Source organism: Corylus avellana, chromosome 10, assembly GCF_965113065.1.
Source record: "Corylus avellana chromosome 10, dhCorAvel1.hap1.2, whole genome shotgun sequence".
In the NCBI taxonomy this organism is placed as follows: Eukaryota; Viridiplantae; Streptophyta; class Magnoliopsida; order Fagales; family Betulaceae; genus Corylus; species Corylus avellana.
In genome coordinates this window covers 15,582,421-15,599,773 of record NC_142499.1, presented here as the reverse complement: position 1 = coordinate 15,599,773, position 17,353 = coordinate 15,582,421, and the positions used below count along the sequence as shown (strand labels likewise).

Genomic DNA, 17,353 nt, shown 5'->3' with positions numbered 1-17,353 from the left:
ATCCCTCATAGCCTCGAATTGCTCCTCCATGTGTTGCCACCATGTCGCCTCTTTTTCTCCATGAACTGATTCCTCGCACTCGTACAGGTCGTGCAAGTTTGCATAGTATAGTTGCCCCTTCCCCTTGTGATTGGAGCCATGGAGAGTAACTTGGGCTTTGATACCAATTAATGAAGCGTAGGATCGTGATAGGCTTGAAATACAGCAATAGAAGGGCTAAATATTTTTAAGATCGTGAGACTATCAACAAATCAAAATGCTAGATACTATCTAGGGTTTGAAGAAAAATAAAGAAGATACTCAACTCTGAGTACTCTTATTGAAGAAAACCAAATAATAATCAAAAGCTACATTCTAGGGTCTATAAAACATGTATTTATAGGCCCAAACCCTAAACCTAAAAGAAATACGAATTAAAGTCAGAATTTAACAAATATAAGAGGCCTGTTCGGACGGCTTGCGAACGATGACTTCCGGAAGAGGCTCGTCCAGATGGCTTTTGAACGGCCTGCGAATATAGGCTATTTTGACCTAGTAAACATCGGAATTAGCAAACTTGCGTGAAACATGACTTTATATATATTTGAATTAGCTTTCGAATGCCACAAATCTTGCTCCAATCTGAGGTGTGAAACTCTAGATATGGACTTTTTAATAGAACTCGTCAGGTGCGAATCATCGCTCTTCTTTATGGAATCATTTACTTTTCGGTTTACATCACATTGGTACTTGTTATATTTCTCTTAATTAATTGTCTTATTTTTCTCCAATGAATGAGGTACATATCAGTTTAGTAAGTCTCTGTTAATAAAAGAGTTAGTAACCCTAACATTTTTCATATATTTTAAAGAAATTATTAGTGTTAATATTTTGGTCATATTTCGCCCATATATCTTACAAATCAACCATTAGATTTGTAAACTTATGTGGACCCCAAATAAATCAATGGTGGACCCCATAAATATAATGATTGAATATGGGCAAAATATTGACGATAATCATTTCTCTATATTTTATTAGAGATATGAAAGGGCCAAGCTTAACTGAGCTTCATCTAAAACCCAACTTTTGTGAACATATGTTTTGATTTTTGTTTTTTTGTTTTTTTTTTGGAAATTTCAATTTTGAACCTTACACAACTCTTTTATGGCTTTGTACCACGTAAGTAAAAGTTGGGTCTTAGAGCACTAGCAACAGTTTCCTTTTGATTTTTCCTAAGTTTAGGATACAAAACTACTTTTTACTTCCATATGAAAATATATTCCACAATAGCTTCTCTTATCTTTTCCAATACTATTAAAATATATATATATTTTTTACAAAATACAAATTTCCTACCTACCCTCACTTTTTTTCACAAAAATTTCAATACAATCCCCAATTAAAAACAAAATGATGAAAGGTGAGAGATTAAAGATAAATGTTTATATTAAAATAATGTATAAGGAATTACTTTTGGTTTCCTACATATTGGTTTGTTAAATGTAGGAAATCTGATGAGTAAGTTTTTGTGATTTTTTTAAAATTTTTCCTAAACATAGAGAATAAAATGACATATAAAATATATCCTGCTAATACTTTTAGATGGGGCTTGAACCTTATCATATCTCATTTTATTATAGAAATAGCTAATTTTATTTTATTTTTTCTAATTCCCTTAGTAAAATATCTTGAATGATCTCTTCGATGGTTTCTCGTGAATCCACAGAAAAAAAAAAAAACAAAAAAAAATCTGAGTCAATGCCTACCGCACAGGCCAAGGGGAGTGAGGGGACCCATCATTTTTATGGTCTCAATGTTCTCATTTCAAACCAATATCTCGTATCCGAGAAATTGAAGGCCGCTAAACATACATACGATCGTCAAACCCCAAAAAAGTGGAGAAGGGTGAGATCGCGCGAGAGAGTGAGACAAAGATACACCAACAACAAATGAAGCGCAAGCAATAAGCGAGAGAAGAGAATCCCTGTTTAGCTCTCCGGCTCTCAGCTGCCCTGTTTTCTGTATCTCTCAACTCTCAACTCTGCTGCTTCTCTGTTGAGTGACACAGTAACAACAACTCTGAAAAGCCCAAAAATATTAAAGATTGGTGAAGAAGAAGAGGAGAACATGGGTATACTATACGACGACGTAGTGTTAATCAGACCTTCAGAGAGAGAAGGGGATCCAAACGTGATTACTGTGAATTGCCCTGACAAGACTGGGCTGGGTTGCGACTTGTGTCGCATCATTCTCTTCTTTGGGCTGAGCATTGTCAGAGGAGGTAAAGGCGGATATTATTTTAAGATTTTGCATATACATAGTTTTTGCTCTGTTTGGTTGCTGAGAAAGTACAGGGAAGCTGAAGAAACTGAATCCTTAAACCTTTTTATTTTTTATTTTTTCCTTTTTTTTTGAGCTTGAGATAGTACTTGGCTCAGTTTTTGGAATATTCTCATTTTTGGAAACAATAGGAAAGTACAGTTCTTTTTTTATCCTTTTTTTTTTTCTCAGCAACCAAACACGGGTTGTCTTTAAAATTTTGGTTAACGCGTCGTTGGTACTTGAATTTTTTTTTTCATTTTATTTGTGAAATAAGTGATGGGTGTTTGAGATTTTTCTCTAATTTTGTGAAATAAGTAATGGGTAATTGAAATTTCGATCCATTTGTTTGTTGATTGTGTGGGTTGAAGATGTATCTACGGACGGCAAATGGTGCTACATAGTTTTCTGGGTGGTCGGAAAATCAACGACGAGGTGGTCTTTGTTGAAGAAGAGGCTAGTGGAGGTCTGCCCCTCTTGTTCTTCAGCTTCTGGGATATCCTTTTTCCGACCTGACCCGCAGCCGCCGAAGCCTCCCGATGTGTTCCTCTTGAAGTTCTGTTGTTATGATCGAAGAGGGCTTTTACATGGTAAACTTTTTTTTTTTTTTTTTTTTTTTTTTTTTTTTTTTTTTTTTCAAGTCTGCTTTGTAGGATTAAATTAATACTTGATTTGGTGTCTACATGTTTGTTATATTTTGTGTAAATGGTACTGATTTGATAATTAATCTATTTTAGAAATTTTCTCATTGTGTATCAATTATATTTTTAAAAGGATTCTCAATCACATAATTTGATTCTTTCATATTTGGAATCGTTTTGTATTAGTGTCATCATGTGGTCTCTATAGTTTGTCTCTATCTTTTATAGATTCCTGTTCTAATTGTTGAGAGTCTTGGGGAAGAAAAGAGAATTTGCAGTTTTACAGTAGCATTGTCATGGGATTCCATGTTTTAACTTATTGCTTAGGAATAAAAAAAGTATCCTTGTTTTCCTGTAATTGGTTGGATATTTGTGCTTTTTTGGCAGATGTGACGGGGGTTCTATGTGAGCTTGAGCTTACTATAAAGAAAGTGAAGGTATCAACCACCCCTGATGGCAAAGTGATGGACCTGTTTTTCATCACAGATACCAGGTTCTACATTCTTGATAGTATTCTCCTCAGAGTTTCATATCTTCTACTTTGCTAGCCTTCTACAATTTTCATTTATTGCAAATTTACTATTACAGGCATTTTTTTTTTTTAATATGAAATGATCTCAAATCTTATCTGAAATTGTGATAATATCTCACATAGTGGGTGACTCATACAGTCCAAATAATTGACTGCCTGCAGACTTGAGTAGTGCCACTCTCATGTTGATGGGGATATCCTCTAGGTCAGGCTGTTTCTTTGGGAAAGTATATTTTTGGTCAAAACATGATTTGGTCCCTGAACTAGTTGTCAGATTTCAGATTTCAGATTTCGACCTCGAACCATCAATTGTTTCAATTTATTTGATAGAATCTTGAAAAGACCTCTTGTTGCCCTTACTATGTTTTGCCTTCTCTATAGAAAACGAAATTGCTGATGTGACAGACACTTTCATGAGTCATATGCATGTTACATGTCTCTATATTTTCTGATTTTGTGAGACTTGTATATGATCTATCATGCAACGTTAAAACTAAAATGACATGTGCAAAAGAGAGTCTATTTTTATATGTAGTTTTTGTATGCTTATTGGTTCAGATAGGATAATAAGCACACAATTGAAACTTTTTTGGAATTTCAAGGACTAAATTTAAATTTAACCTACACATAATTCAGAGACTAAAATTATATTTCAACCTTAATATTTTCAAGGCAGCATGAATTAAAAAGTTCCGCTACTATAGTAATGCAATTGAAGTGTAGTTAACGAAGAGTTGACATTTAAATCGGATTAGGAAAAAGAAAAAGAAGGAAACCTTCTGTTGCTACTTTAATTTATTTCTTTTCTGGTGGAAAGAGGGGGAAGGGAGTGCACAACATCTTCTCCCAAGATCTAAATTTTGGTGATACTGTTTGTACGAGTACTATGGCAATTAGTAGACGGATACATGAGAATATGGGAGGAATATTGCTAGTCGACTTCAAAACATGAATAAAAGATTTTCTTTGATGAAGTCAATGTTTCTTTGTATCGTCTCGTTCCAAAAGTAATTTCACTTCTTAATCTTGTGTCTTTATCAGGGAGCTTCTACATACGAAGAAGAGGCAGGAGGACACATGTAGCCGCTTAAAAGATGTTCTGGGGGATGTGATTCTAACTTGTGATATTGCAATGGCAGGCCCTGAAATTACTGCATGTTCACAGACGTCTTCATTTCTTCCTTCTGCAATCACAGAGGATACATTTAGCTTGGAAATGCCTAATAAACTCCCTAGTGGAATTGTGACCTCTGACAGTGTTTCTGTCACAATGGACAACTCACTGAGTCCTGCTCACACACTCGTGCAAATTGTTTGCAAGGACCACAAAGGTCTTCTTTATGACATAATGAGAACTCTAAAGGATTACAATATTCAGGTATATAAATTATTGAAATCTTGCTATGGCCATGTCATTTAGCCTATGCATCCAAGGCCAATATCCCATTCCTTCTAGGGAAAGATTGCTTGTGTATGATAAGGTCTAAATCAATTCTATTTCTTTTAAGATTTAAGTCACAGCTGCACATTTTTGGCTGGCATGCTCCCATTAAAAAATGTGGATAGACTTTTTCTTTGATCAGATTTGAAAGAAAATACGGAAGAATTCTTGGACTGTACTGCAATATCTGGTTCTGTATTATTAATGCATAAGCTTATCATGAATGCAGATTTCTTATGGGCGATTCTCTATAAAAGAAAGAGGAAATTGTGAGATTGACTTGTTCATTGTGCAAGCTGATGGGAAGAAGATAGTCGACCCTAGCAAGCAGAATGCAGTGTCATCTCGTCTTCGAATGGAACTATTTCGTCCTCTCCGAGTAGCTGTTGTTGCCCGGGGTCCCGACATGGAGCTGCTAGTTGCAAACCCTGTGGAGTTATCTGGCAAGGGCCGGCCTCTTGTTTTCTATGACATGACCCTTGCTCTCAAGATGCTAAATACTTGCATCTTTTTGGTAATTTCTCATCTGCTTATATTTAAATTACAAACCACCATAGTCTATGCTTGCAAATGTTTACTTCTCCCTAGAAGGCATGAGGAATGTCACAACACTAGTTCAAATTTGGGGATTTGTTTTCTGGTCCCAATTTTAAAAATGCATTTGCTGTGATTGGCCTTTTTTCTTATTTTTATTTATTTATTTATTATTATTTTTTTTTCTCAAAATAGCAGAAATAAATTGAACTTGATTGTTTTCCAGGCTGAGATTGGGAGGCACATAATTGGAGATAGGGAATGGGAGGTTTACAGAGTCTTGCTTGATGAAGGGGATGGCTTATCTGTTCCTAGGGACAAGATTGCAGAAGGGGTTTGGAAGATGTTGATGGGTTGGGAGTGATATAACAATTACAGATATTGATCCTCTTAGAATTGCAATGGTCTTCCCGTACAGTTCACTTCTCCCTGTTACCATATCCATTAGATGATAGGGTATATGTTATTAAAGGGTGATCCTTTTTACAGCATATTCTTCATCTTTTTTTCCTGCTAACTCTAGTGTAAAAACTTGAGAAAGTCAAGTAGTGAGGAGATAAAAGGGTGAGCAAAGTCCTAATGGCATTGTATATTTGTATACTTTCTAATATTATTGTAAAGTTGTAGATATGGTGCTATTTCAATCTTGGGTCCAACGATAATTTCTGCCACGCCCATCCACACATTGAACTTGTGCTTGTGCTTGATTTGCTCATCGATTAAAATTAGCATTGATTCATTGTCAATGTGCTTGATACTTCATGTAAACGTTATGATGAACTAGAAGTGGCCCAAGCAACAGAAATTGAACATATGCTTGCTATTGATGAACTAGAAACTAGAAAAGAAGATAATCAAATTGGCACGTTGAAACCAGTTGGGCTCTGTTTGACAACCGGTTTTTGAGCAACGGCGTTGGCTGTGTACTGTTCAATTACTTTGAAATTATCTGTCAAAAGCTGTAGGAATTAAGACAGTGAACAAGAGATTTACTTCAAATAATGCGTCCATTTCCAGCCTTCTTTTGCTGTTCCAAAAATGCCCCTGCAGCAAACATAGTGATATTTCTTCTTGCTTTTCTTTACTTCATTATTCAGAAAACCTCCGTCTTTCTTTTTTCTTCTTTCTTCAGAAAACCAGCGCCCATTTCTCTTCACAGTCCACTCTGTCTTTGGAATAGCGAAAGGCGGCTGGAAATGGGCGCATTATTTGAAGTAAGTCTCATGTTCACTGTTTTAACTCCTGCAGCTTTTGGCAGATAATTTCAAAGTGATTGAACAGTACACAACCAACGCCGTTACCCAAAAACCAGTTGTCAAACATAGCCTGGGTGATTTTCGTTGAGGTTCTTATTTTCATTCTATTTTTAGTCTAGTAAGGATGTTTGGTGCAACTTGTTAGTGCTTGAAAATATTATAAAAGGTGGATCAATCATCAACTTAAGTAGGCGTCAGAACATCCATATGACGACTAAGTGACGTTTTGCACATAAAACTTAAAAATCCATCTATTTCACACCAAGGCACTTGGGTGATGAAAGAGATTTACAAGTAAAGTTTTGAATACCTAATGAGGTTAATTTTTAAAACTTAACAAGCGGGTCAATTCACATCACAGTGGAGTATTATTATCATTTTGACAATTCAATGCTACCCGAGACTTTCAATTACAAGTACTCGATAGTAGGTTTAGTAAAAAGGCAATAGAACTCTTGACATTTAGTTCAACTTTGGATCCAAATGATATCCATAAATAATTTAGTATTGATGATATATGTAGTATTATGGATAAGTATATGATGTGTTTAATCATTCGAAATTTCAAAGAAAAAAAAAAAAAAAAAGACTTCCATTTTGTAATTATGTCTAGGATTGATAGAGGCAGGAAAATCATAGACATACCATCTTATTGATAGATTGATTCGTCTTATTTTGATTTTTGGCTCTTCTAGTGTCTACAATGACTACCGAACGAGCATTTTCAGTTATGAAAGTTGTTAAAATAAGACTTTGTAACAAAATAAGAAATGAATTTCTTACAAATAATTTAACTGTCTATATTAAAAGGAAAATTTATATACATAGTAAAATTATAGTATATAAAGAGGAAAAAAAAAAAAAAAAAATCTTGTCAATACATTTTATTGTTTTAGTTCCACCCAAACTAATATAAATTTCTGACTCTACCACTGCTTTGGATGCCAGGACCAATTGAATATGAAATGTGCTTCTATGAAATAAAATCAAAATATTAATCGAAATTTATTCAAATCTTATAGTGTTTTTCACATTTAATACAACAAATACATAAAAATAAACATAACCCATAAAATAATTAAGCTATATATGTGAATGTAGTAAATTGCAAGTATATCAAATCTGGTCTTCCACAACTTTTTCCTCTTACAACTTCCAGTAAATTCCCAATTTGTGCAAGATACCCGCAACTACACCCCAAAATGTGATTTCAGCAAATATCACATATAAGAGGGTCCCCAGTCTCTCTGAGTGCCAAACATTGATAAACACATGCTTTTGTATCCAATGGACCTATTAGCAATTTTGTGTTAACACTTGTTTGAAGAAACAGAAATGCTTAATTAGTTGCATTCTGGCTCAATCCGAGTACATTTTCTCTGAGTTTGCATGCTCCATCAATCACTGGTTTTTTTTTTTTTTTTGGAAACTTCATTTAACCTTTTGAACTTCCACACGTTTTGAAATTAACCACCTAAAGTTCAAAAAAACTCTCAATTTAAGGTATCAAACTTTCAACCTTTTGCAATGTCTCCAATTCGTTAGGATTTTCCGTTAAATCTTATCAAAATTTTCAAAATACTCATATTTTTTATTATAAAAAATAAAATAAAAAATTGCTAAGATTCAGGCGTTGGTTAGTGTTTAACAGAATTTTGCAAAAATGCTTACGCTTGAATAATTGCAATTTTTTTTTAACAAAAAAAATGGCATCTTAGAAATTTTGATAAGATTTAACGAAAAATTTGAATGGAGGGGGATATTGTAAAAAATTGAAAGTTCGATATCCTAAATTGAGAGTTTTTGAACTTTAAGAGGGTAATTTTCAAAACGTGTGGAAGTTCAGGAGGAATTTTGTGAAGTTTTTATTTTTTTTCTTCTTAAAATTAATGGTGGATGGAGCATGCCAACTTAACGAAAATGTACCCGAAATGGATGCCTGACTGTAAAAAGTTGTTTTTCCTGAAGAAATTAGGATAATCAAAAGAAATAATTGAGGACCACTTACTAGTGACTTGTCTGGAGTTTCATAATACCATCCATTTACAAACGCAGCAAAGATGCCTTGAGCTGCCATCACAAACACCAGCATCGCATTCATTCCTATCCATTCTAAGAACAAGAATGGCGTGCGAAATCCCCAAACATCAATCTGTAGATCATTCATGAAGATCGAAGAAAGACAACAAAGAAGGTTAAAAGAAAATCCTGCTCGGGAAGCCTATTTTGCATGCAATCGATGAAGATATTCACCATACATAGATAGCTAGGGAAGATTATATAACAGAGTACTGACCAATATGTAGAACCCAGAGAAGACAATTGCAGCAGCACCTGCTGTGAAACAAACGTAGCTGATGCTGTAGAGTTGCTTGTTCATAGGAATAGCTGCAAGCCAATGGAAGTTTGTGTCCAAAAAGTTTTCAAAATTAGTTTATATATATAGTTTGTGGTTTGTGAATTGTGAATGTTTTAAATAGAAGGTTTTGAATTAAAAGTCTTGTAATAAGAGAGTTCCACATGAGAAAAAAGAGAAATTAAAGTGGACACTACTTATAATGTACAATTCACACAAAGCTATTGCTTTAAAGTAGGGGTGGCAATTCGTGTTTGTGTGTCGAGTTCGAATTGTGTTGAGATATATGTATAAGATTATAACACGACCCATTTAATTAAATTAGTCAAACTCCTCAACTATAACCCTCTAATTTTGTATTGAGTTTGTGTCGGGTTCGCGGGTCAAGTAAAAAATTGCTTACCATTATATCATGTGTCAGGTTCAAGTCGTGTCGAAATATGTGTATAAAATTATACATGTCAACCCTGACTCGACCCATTTAATTAATCGGGTAAAACTCTCCAACCCTAATCCTTTAATTTTGTGTTTGGTTTGTGTCGGGTTCGCGGATCGTGTCTATGCTAAATTCTCTCTTCCAATAATAAAAACTTTGAGGGTGTTATGGTTTGGTTTGGTTTTGTGCAAAACACGACCAAATTACGAAAAATTTATGTGCTTCATTGTATAATGAAGAAATGTTTGGTGAATAATTTTTTAAGGAAAACTACTCAGAAACGCTCATAATTTAGGAGTATTTAATTTTTTGTTTTCTACTTCTGATCAATCAGCTAGGAGATGAATGCTTCTAATTATATTCAATAATTTTGAGGCACAAGGTCAAGAAAGTTCACCATCTGTGAAATGAAGAATGATGGCCAGGACAAGCAGGACAAACCCCATTGAGACCCATTGCTTAAGCCTTTCAGAGTGCCCCTGCAAAAGAGTCCACATTCTTGAGCTTCAAATTTAAGTCAGGAGTGGAATAGTGTGTAGGTTTGAAGCTTGTAACCTTAAAATGAATCAGAACATGCCCATAATGGATGCCAATGGTCGCTGAGAGGATAGCTGAAATCGAACTAGGGCAAAATAAAACCAATTAAAAATAGTGTTTTTTGACTCCGTATTTGCCTGAAAATAATATGTAGTTGGGAAAGCTTTACTTACCTTCCCGAAATATCACGGGTTTTGTAATCGTAATCTCGAATGATCAAAAATTGTAATGCCGGTATTGTATGTTTAAGCCCCTTTTAATTTCATTAATTTGTTCGAATTTTCTGTTAAATCCTAACGGAAACTATCAAAATACCTAAAATACCCATGTTCTTAAATTTTTTAAAAAGAAACTAAAAGTTCTCTTACTGACCGTGGCTATGGGTATGGTGAACCATGGCCATGCCTTGGGTCATAAGTGACATTTTACCGATTTACGGTTTGATTTAACTTTAAACCTTAAGGTCTTTAGCTGAATTGTAAGAGTGGAATTAAAAGGGGTTAAAACATAAGGTAACCAAGGTTACAAATTTTGATAATACGAGATTACGTTGCAAACCTGTGATACTTTGGACGGTAAGTGAAAGTTTCCCTTTATAGTTTTTCATGTGTTGATAAAACAGCAAACCTCAGAAGCCCTTCAGGTTCAAATGGAGCAAGGCACCAACTTGGAGCATCCTTCCCAAGTTTGCAAACCTACGAGTTTGTCAAGAAAAGATCATCAAATGGATTGCAGTTGTGCCATTTTGAGGAAGAAGAAGAAGATAGCAGCTAAATTCTGCCCCGGTTATAGAACAAACCTTCAAGCGTGTCCAAACAGGCTGTGTATAGAGATGATTGACGCCCCAGACTTGTCGATCCACATATCCAACGGCGTTGCATGCAGGTCCTAAGTGTCCTCTCATCCCACATTTGACCTCAAATAATTAGCCAAATATTTGTCAATTTCACGCAACGAGCTAATCGAAAGAAATTGAAAGTTCAATACCCTTAATTGAGAGTGTTTGAACTTTGTGAAGGTATTTTCAAAACCCCGGAAAATTCATAGGCTTTATTTATTTATTTGTTTTTAAGTTTCCCCTATTACAAATGACAAATATTTCCTACAAAATGAGTTAATAGGAAAATTCTTTCGACCCAATTTCTAGAAGCGTGTGTGTTTCTCATATGTTTAAGGGACTTATTATAATGTGTTGAAAGAATTCTTATGACTCAATTTATAAGAAATTTATGTTAGAATACATATCTGCCACATACTGTGTATCTGTTTGGTTCATCTTGGTCGTGTAACACGAAACTCCAATCTGGAACATATAGTGAATATGTCGTGACAATGTAAATGAGAAAGGCAATGAACCCTCCAATCCTATATCATGGACATATTTACCAAAATCAGAACTGTTAAAAAGGTCTAAGCAAAACAAGACAATCAGTATATGTCACTATAAAAAATAAAAATAAAAACTCTCAAATAGCATCACTATTCAAGTAGTAACGCTTATAAACATCGAGATATATGTTAGGATTTGAGACAGTAAATTTGAGGTTGTTTAATGGAGGTTGGTTTCTTACCATTGCCATCGATAGGCAGTGAAAATGGAGATGTGTCCAGAGTGTAGGACAGTTGGTCTGATCTTGGTTGTCAGGGTCTCTATTAAGGCTACTACAAAGTATGCCAGAGCTATTCTCTGCTAACAAAGCACAAGAAATTAGGCTACTACAAAGTATGCCATAACACTTTTTTCATTTTTAATATTTGAGTAATCATATATACCAATACCACAGTTTTATTTTTCAATATTAATGTGATAGTCTCAATTAATTTTTAATTTTTGATTTTTAACAAGAGCTGATTTGAGGATTAGTTAAAATTTTCATATTAGTATGAGATAATTATAAGATAAAAATGTGGTTTATTTTATTTTATTTCTCAACTAACGTAGGATTTAAACCCATGATCTTGAAACTTAATCCATGACGAGATATACTTGAAATTAAAATTTATGAGTAATATAGTACTATATATATATATATATATATATATATATCTTGTAACGTCAGTTTTTTGAAAAATTTGTGAGATGTTTGTGTGGTATGTAGCATTACTCAAATTTTAAATGTCACATACATGTTACTGTGCTTGAGAGATAGGGGTGGAACCCGGAACCACCTTAATGGTTGGGGGCTTTTGGGCCACCCCAAATTTCTTAAAAATATACCCTTAAATATATATTTTTATGAGTATTTTACTTGCAAAATTATTTCCCCCCTTAATTTTTTATTTATTTATTTTTTAAGTTTTGTCCCATGTAATCCTAGCTATTACCATTAACACATCATCATTCTTCATTCATAAACGACATTATATATATATAAATGCTTTCATTTTTGGAAAATATAGAAACGAGAGGGTGAAGAAAAGACCTGGAGGATGCCACACCAGCGGATGGTCTTCATGTCAACTCCATAAGCCAGATCATCAGGAGCGTGAGAGTATCCTCCTGGGGTGCGAAAATACAATACAGCCACCAAAATTTCACGCCCGGGATTGTATTATACAGTAAGCAATGATTCCTAACTAGTTAATTGGATTTGATATTTAATATTGTTTTTGTTTTCAAATGGTCAATATTGTTAAATTGCATTATATTAATATTACCTTGCAAAAGAATTCCCCAAAAGAGAAGCTTCAATGTCCTAATAAAGATCTTCTTAATTGCATCCTTGATATTAGGTACTTCCTGCAATATCAAGACCAAGATTACTAGTAAAAAGAGACACCATTAGAATGGACAGGCCAATAACAAATAAGTAAATGATGGGTGCCCTAGGGACGTGTTAGAAGAACATCATATGATGTTCTAACATCGTATGATGGTTAGGATTTAAAGTTGGTAAAATAAAATACCCACCTTTAAAGCGAGGGCGATAGCGACGCCTACAATGAAGAGAAAAAAGGGCATCACGAAGTCTGCCAATGTGCATCCATTCCATGGAGAGTGATCAATACGAGGATAGGCTCCACCAGCATCGTCTACCAATACCATCAGCTACACACATTGGCTACTATTGGTTAAAGAAAGTATAACATATAGCCCATCACTTTTCAATGGGGCCTACAAAATCAACTCCTCTTAATGAAGTTCCTCTCAATCTAATCAAATCATTTGAAGTAAGAGGCCTTCATTCTATTTGGCTGATGGGCACCGAGCCCTTGGATCAGAAATTATTATAAAAAAAAAAAAATGAAAAACTCAAGAGCTGACGGTCATTGCCACATCAGCCATAGAATGTAGGTAAAATGGAGTGTAGTACTATTTAACATTATTTTTGAAGTTAAGTTCAAGATGTTAACGAGATTGGTCTCCTTTGACAACGTTTTTGGAGATGCTTAAGCATTAACAAACAACTTTAAACACAAAACATTCATAAAACACTTAAAACTATTTTTACCTTTATGTCTTGTCGTAATACTTTTAAACCATAATGCAACAAAACAATATCTAAAATCTTTTCAACATTAAAGTGTAAAATTTATAGTCTATATATACAAACCACTATGGTAAGGCCTCTGAAAGCGTCCAAGGTTGCAACCCTCTTGCTCTTCTGCTTAACCAAAGGTTGCTCTTCCTCCTTTTGTTCAGCTGGCTGATCATCTAGCAGTTGGCCCCTATCATCTTTCTCATGCTCTATGCAATCTCCACCGTCACTTCTATCTACTTTTCCCCTAATATAAGCATTGTCATGATCATCTTCTTTCTTGGGAGGTGGTTTGTGACCAAGCCCTTCTTCCACCCTCCTAGCTTCCTCCATGGCTGATGCTCAAACTCTCTCTCTCTACAGTAAAGTTATTGGATGAGCTAGCAATGATAGCAATACAAGTGATAGCTAGGAGCAAGAGAGACAAAGGAAGAGATCAAATGGCCGGCATTTGTTTGGGGGTTGTGGGACATGGATGCCTATATATATATTTGGCCGGCATTGTACAATTCCTGGTCTCTTTCTTGTGTATTTCACTCTTCCATATCATTAGTTTTGTGTTAAAGCTAGCACATAAAAAGAGGTAAGTTAACACTATTTATAAACAAATAGATCATATGATATAACACATCAAGGGCGTTGGCAATAAAGACAAGGAAGAGGTCAACAAAGACAAGGAAGAGGATGGTGTGATAGAGACAAATAAAGGGCTTTGGCAACAAGACTCACAAGAGGTCCAGATTCTATGATTGGTTGCTTGGAACTGTAAATCACCGGTACTTATTTGAATATTTCAAATTTACTACCATGCCTAGAATATTTAATTGAAATTGGTGTAGGCTTAAGTGTTACCTCAATATCTCTCGATAAGATAAGTCTAACACTTAAAATATTTAACTGAAATTAGGATAAATTATGAGAGTCGAGGTTTGAAATTCAAACTCATGACCTCTATTCTAATACTATATTAAATTACTACTTAATTATCTCAAAAGTTTAAATTTATAAAAAAAAGATTAATTTAATTATTTAATCAATATTTTAAAATAGACCTAACATATATATATATATTCTGATTACATGGGATAATGGTTTGCAGAATTCCCACGAGTTAGAGTGTAATTTAGTACCTATATGCCATTTAGGAAATGTTTTTTCTAGTGGTTATTAAAATGCCAATTATATCGTGATTTTTTTTTTCTACATCATGTATCACTCTAAAACTCCATTTGTTGATGCGGTAAAATGATTTATAGAAAATGTTTTTCGTATTTTTAGGTATTTAATGCGATGAAAAATAATAGTCAACGAAAAAAAAAAAATCGATTTGACTGAAAAAAGCCTCTTTAATTTTCGAAAAATAATTTTTATTTTTTAAAACCATATACCATTTTTCAAGTTTGAGCATCTCATTCTCAAATCGACAGACTCAGCCGGGATGTTGTTGAGACCTTGTCGGGACCTCGTTGGGCCACCGTTGGGACACTGTCTGGATTTCGTTGAGATGCAGTTGGGACTAAATTGAGAACCCACCAAGACCTGGTCGAGCCATTGTCAGGACCCGATTGGGACTCGTCGGGTCACCAGCTGGACTTCACCGAGACCTAGCTAAGACACGTTGGGATCTGGTTGGGACTCGCTAGGTCATCCCCCTAAACTTCGCCAAGACTTGGTTGAGACACTGTCAGGACTCACTGGGACTCAATTGAACCATCGCTTGGACTTCGCCAGAACCCGATAGGGACCTCACTTAGACCCAGTCGGGACTCGTGGGGCCCAGCTAGGTCATCGCGGGGATCCAATCGAGACATTTTCGTAATTTTAAAGTTGGAGTAACTTTACTTTAGATCCCTGAATTACCAAGCGATTTGAGAATCCTCCCAAATTTCAAAACCTCTCAATTTGGACTGATGAACTTTCAATTGCAATCAATTTGAACCCCTCTGTCAGATTTCAAACGTTAAAAGTGAGAAAATGATGTTTATACCCCTGAATTTTTTATAAAATTTCAAATTTACCCTTAATTCCAAATTAAAAAAGAAAAAAGAAAAAATAGGGATATTTTGGTCTTTTTAGGGGTAAATCAGGGAAGTTAACGGCGAAATATATTTTTTTAAAGTTTAATATGTTTGAATGAAAATATATATATATATAAAATTTTGTGATTTTCTGTAACGTCAAACACCGAAAAATGTTTTCAAGAAAATCATTTTGAAGAATATTTTTCCGCTTAAAAATATTTTTTGACGAAAAATATTTTACATCGAAACAAACATAACCTAAATACACTCAACCAACTTAAGTAGTTTTCTTTTGGATGCAGTTGATGGGAAGATCCCGTAATTAAAGAATAAGACTGTTGATACAGGGATCTGGATCCATTGAAATTCTTAGGAGAATTTCAGTTTCTAAAATTTTAGATTTAGGACGTCCATTTTTCATCTAATGGTCATTGTCCTGCCACGTGTCCCACTACTAATAAAATAATAAAATAATAAATATTTATTATTTTATTAGTAGTAGGACACGTGGCAAAGCAATGACTCTTGGATAGAACATGAACGACTTAAATCTAAAATTTCAGAAACTAAAATTTCCTATGAATTTCAATAAATCCTGATCCCTGATACGGAAGCCTTGCATGCCATCCTGTTGGCAGGTAGAGGTTGGCAACGCGAGAAGGGTTGCCTTGAATGGTTTCATAACTAAATTAATTCATAATTTCATAACTTCATTGTACAAAGCATGGGGTACACATTGTTTTTATCAATGACTAACTTCATTACAAATCATTAACTTCATTGAGTACACATGTGTTTGCTTAAAAATCATCAAACTTCGTCCCAAAGGGTAAATCAATCGGTTGTGGATTACGCCTCATGAAGCGGAGGTCATTAGTTCAAATTCCCCCTCCCGACCCTTGTGTGAACATGTCAAAAAAAAAAAAAATTGTCAACTTCATTACATCCGGTCCACAAATAAACACAATGGGTGATTGCAAAACACATAAACAAACAAAACACAAAAAGACAATAAGATTCACCGCCACTCACACCTTAGGACAATGTCATACAACCTACTTTGCGGTCATGCAGATCGACCATTGGAAGTGTATCCAAAGAAAAATAAACACAATGCACAAAAGATTTACGAACGCACAATAATTGTCTGATAGTTCATCTTCATGGCTCCGAGTTTGATATGATCCTCAATGACTTTCCATATCAGCTGCACTTATTCATGATTTTGTTTTTGTAAATTTTTACAATTTTTTTTTTTTTTAATCACTTTTGTAATTGTACTCTTAAATTTAAAAAAGTTGCAATGTTGAGTCGCCATCTTTGAAAATTTTGTAATCTCACAAATCCATTAAGATTTTTCGTTAAATTCTAACTAAAGATGTCACAATACCAAAAATACCTTTTTTCTTTTTTTTTTTTTTTAAAAATTTGCCCCTAGTTGACCCACGGCCTAACCGTAAGTGATGTTACTGTAACCCACAACCAAGCTTGTTGTGGATCAAGCTATTAAGGTAATTTTATAATTTTACAAAGGTACGAGGGATATTTTATTTATTAAGAGTTTAATTTAACTTTAAATTCTAACACTAAGGTTGATATTGCAAATTTTTAAAACAAAAGACCTACGTTTCAAATTTTAAAAATTGAGAGTACGATTTGCAATAGTGATACAACATCCGGAGAAAGTAAAGATGAAGATTTTCCTAAAAATATAAAAGAAAAATTACTCAAAATAAACCACAACAATTAGTATAAAATGAGTGCGATAAGTAATCTAAGCTGTATAATTAGTATTATTGTTTATTTATCTTTATTATTG

At 34.3% G+C, this 17,353-nt stretch overlaps 2 protein-coding genes across 2 annotated transcripts; one reads left to right on the top strand and one right to left on the bottom strand.

The window, feature by feature from the left end:
* Positions 1–1,831: 1,831 nt before the first annotated feature.
* On the top strand, positions 1,832–6,093 carry ACR10 (ACT-like superfamily protein). Its single transcript, XM_059571889.2, has 6 exons — positions 1,832–2,263; positions 2,673–2,891; positions 3,330–3,435; positions 4,516–4,852; positions 5,145–5,429; positions 5,676–6,093. Exons 1-6 carry the CDS (start codon positions 2,110–2,112, stop codon positions 5,811–5,813), a joined length of 1,239 nt encoding a protein of 412 aa, XP_059427872.1. The 5' UTR covers positions 1,832–2,109; the 3' UTR covers positions 5,814–6,093.
* A 1,758-nt stretch (positions 6,094–7,851) lies between these two features.
* On the bottom strand, positions 7,852–13,846 carry LOC132162367 (uncharacterized). Its single transcript, XM_059572605.2, has 13 exons — positions 13,589–13,846; positions 12,946–13,083; positions 12,693–12,774; positions 12,458–12,534; positions 11,606–11,721; positions 11,291–11,399; positions 10,834–10,950; positions 10,662–10,729; positions 10,053–10,119; positions 9,895–9,976; positions 9,002–9,093; positions 8,714–8,857; positions 7,852–7,998 (listed from the first exon to the last, which is right to left on the bottom strand). Exons 1-13 carry the CDS (start codon positions 13,844–13,846, stop codon positions 7,852–7,854), a joined length of 1,497 nt encoding a protein of 498 aa, XP_059428588.2.
* Positions 13,847–17,353: the final 3,507 nt, after the last annotated feature.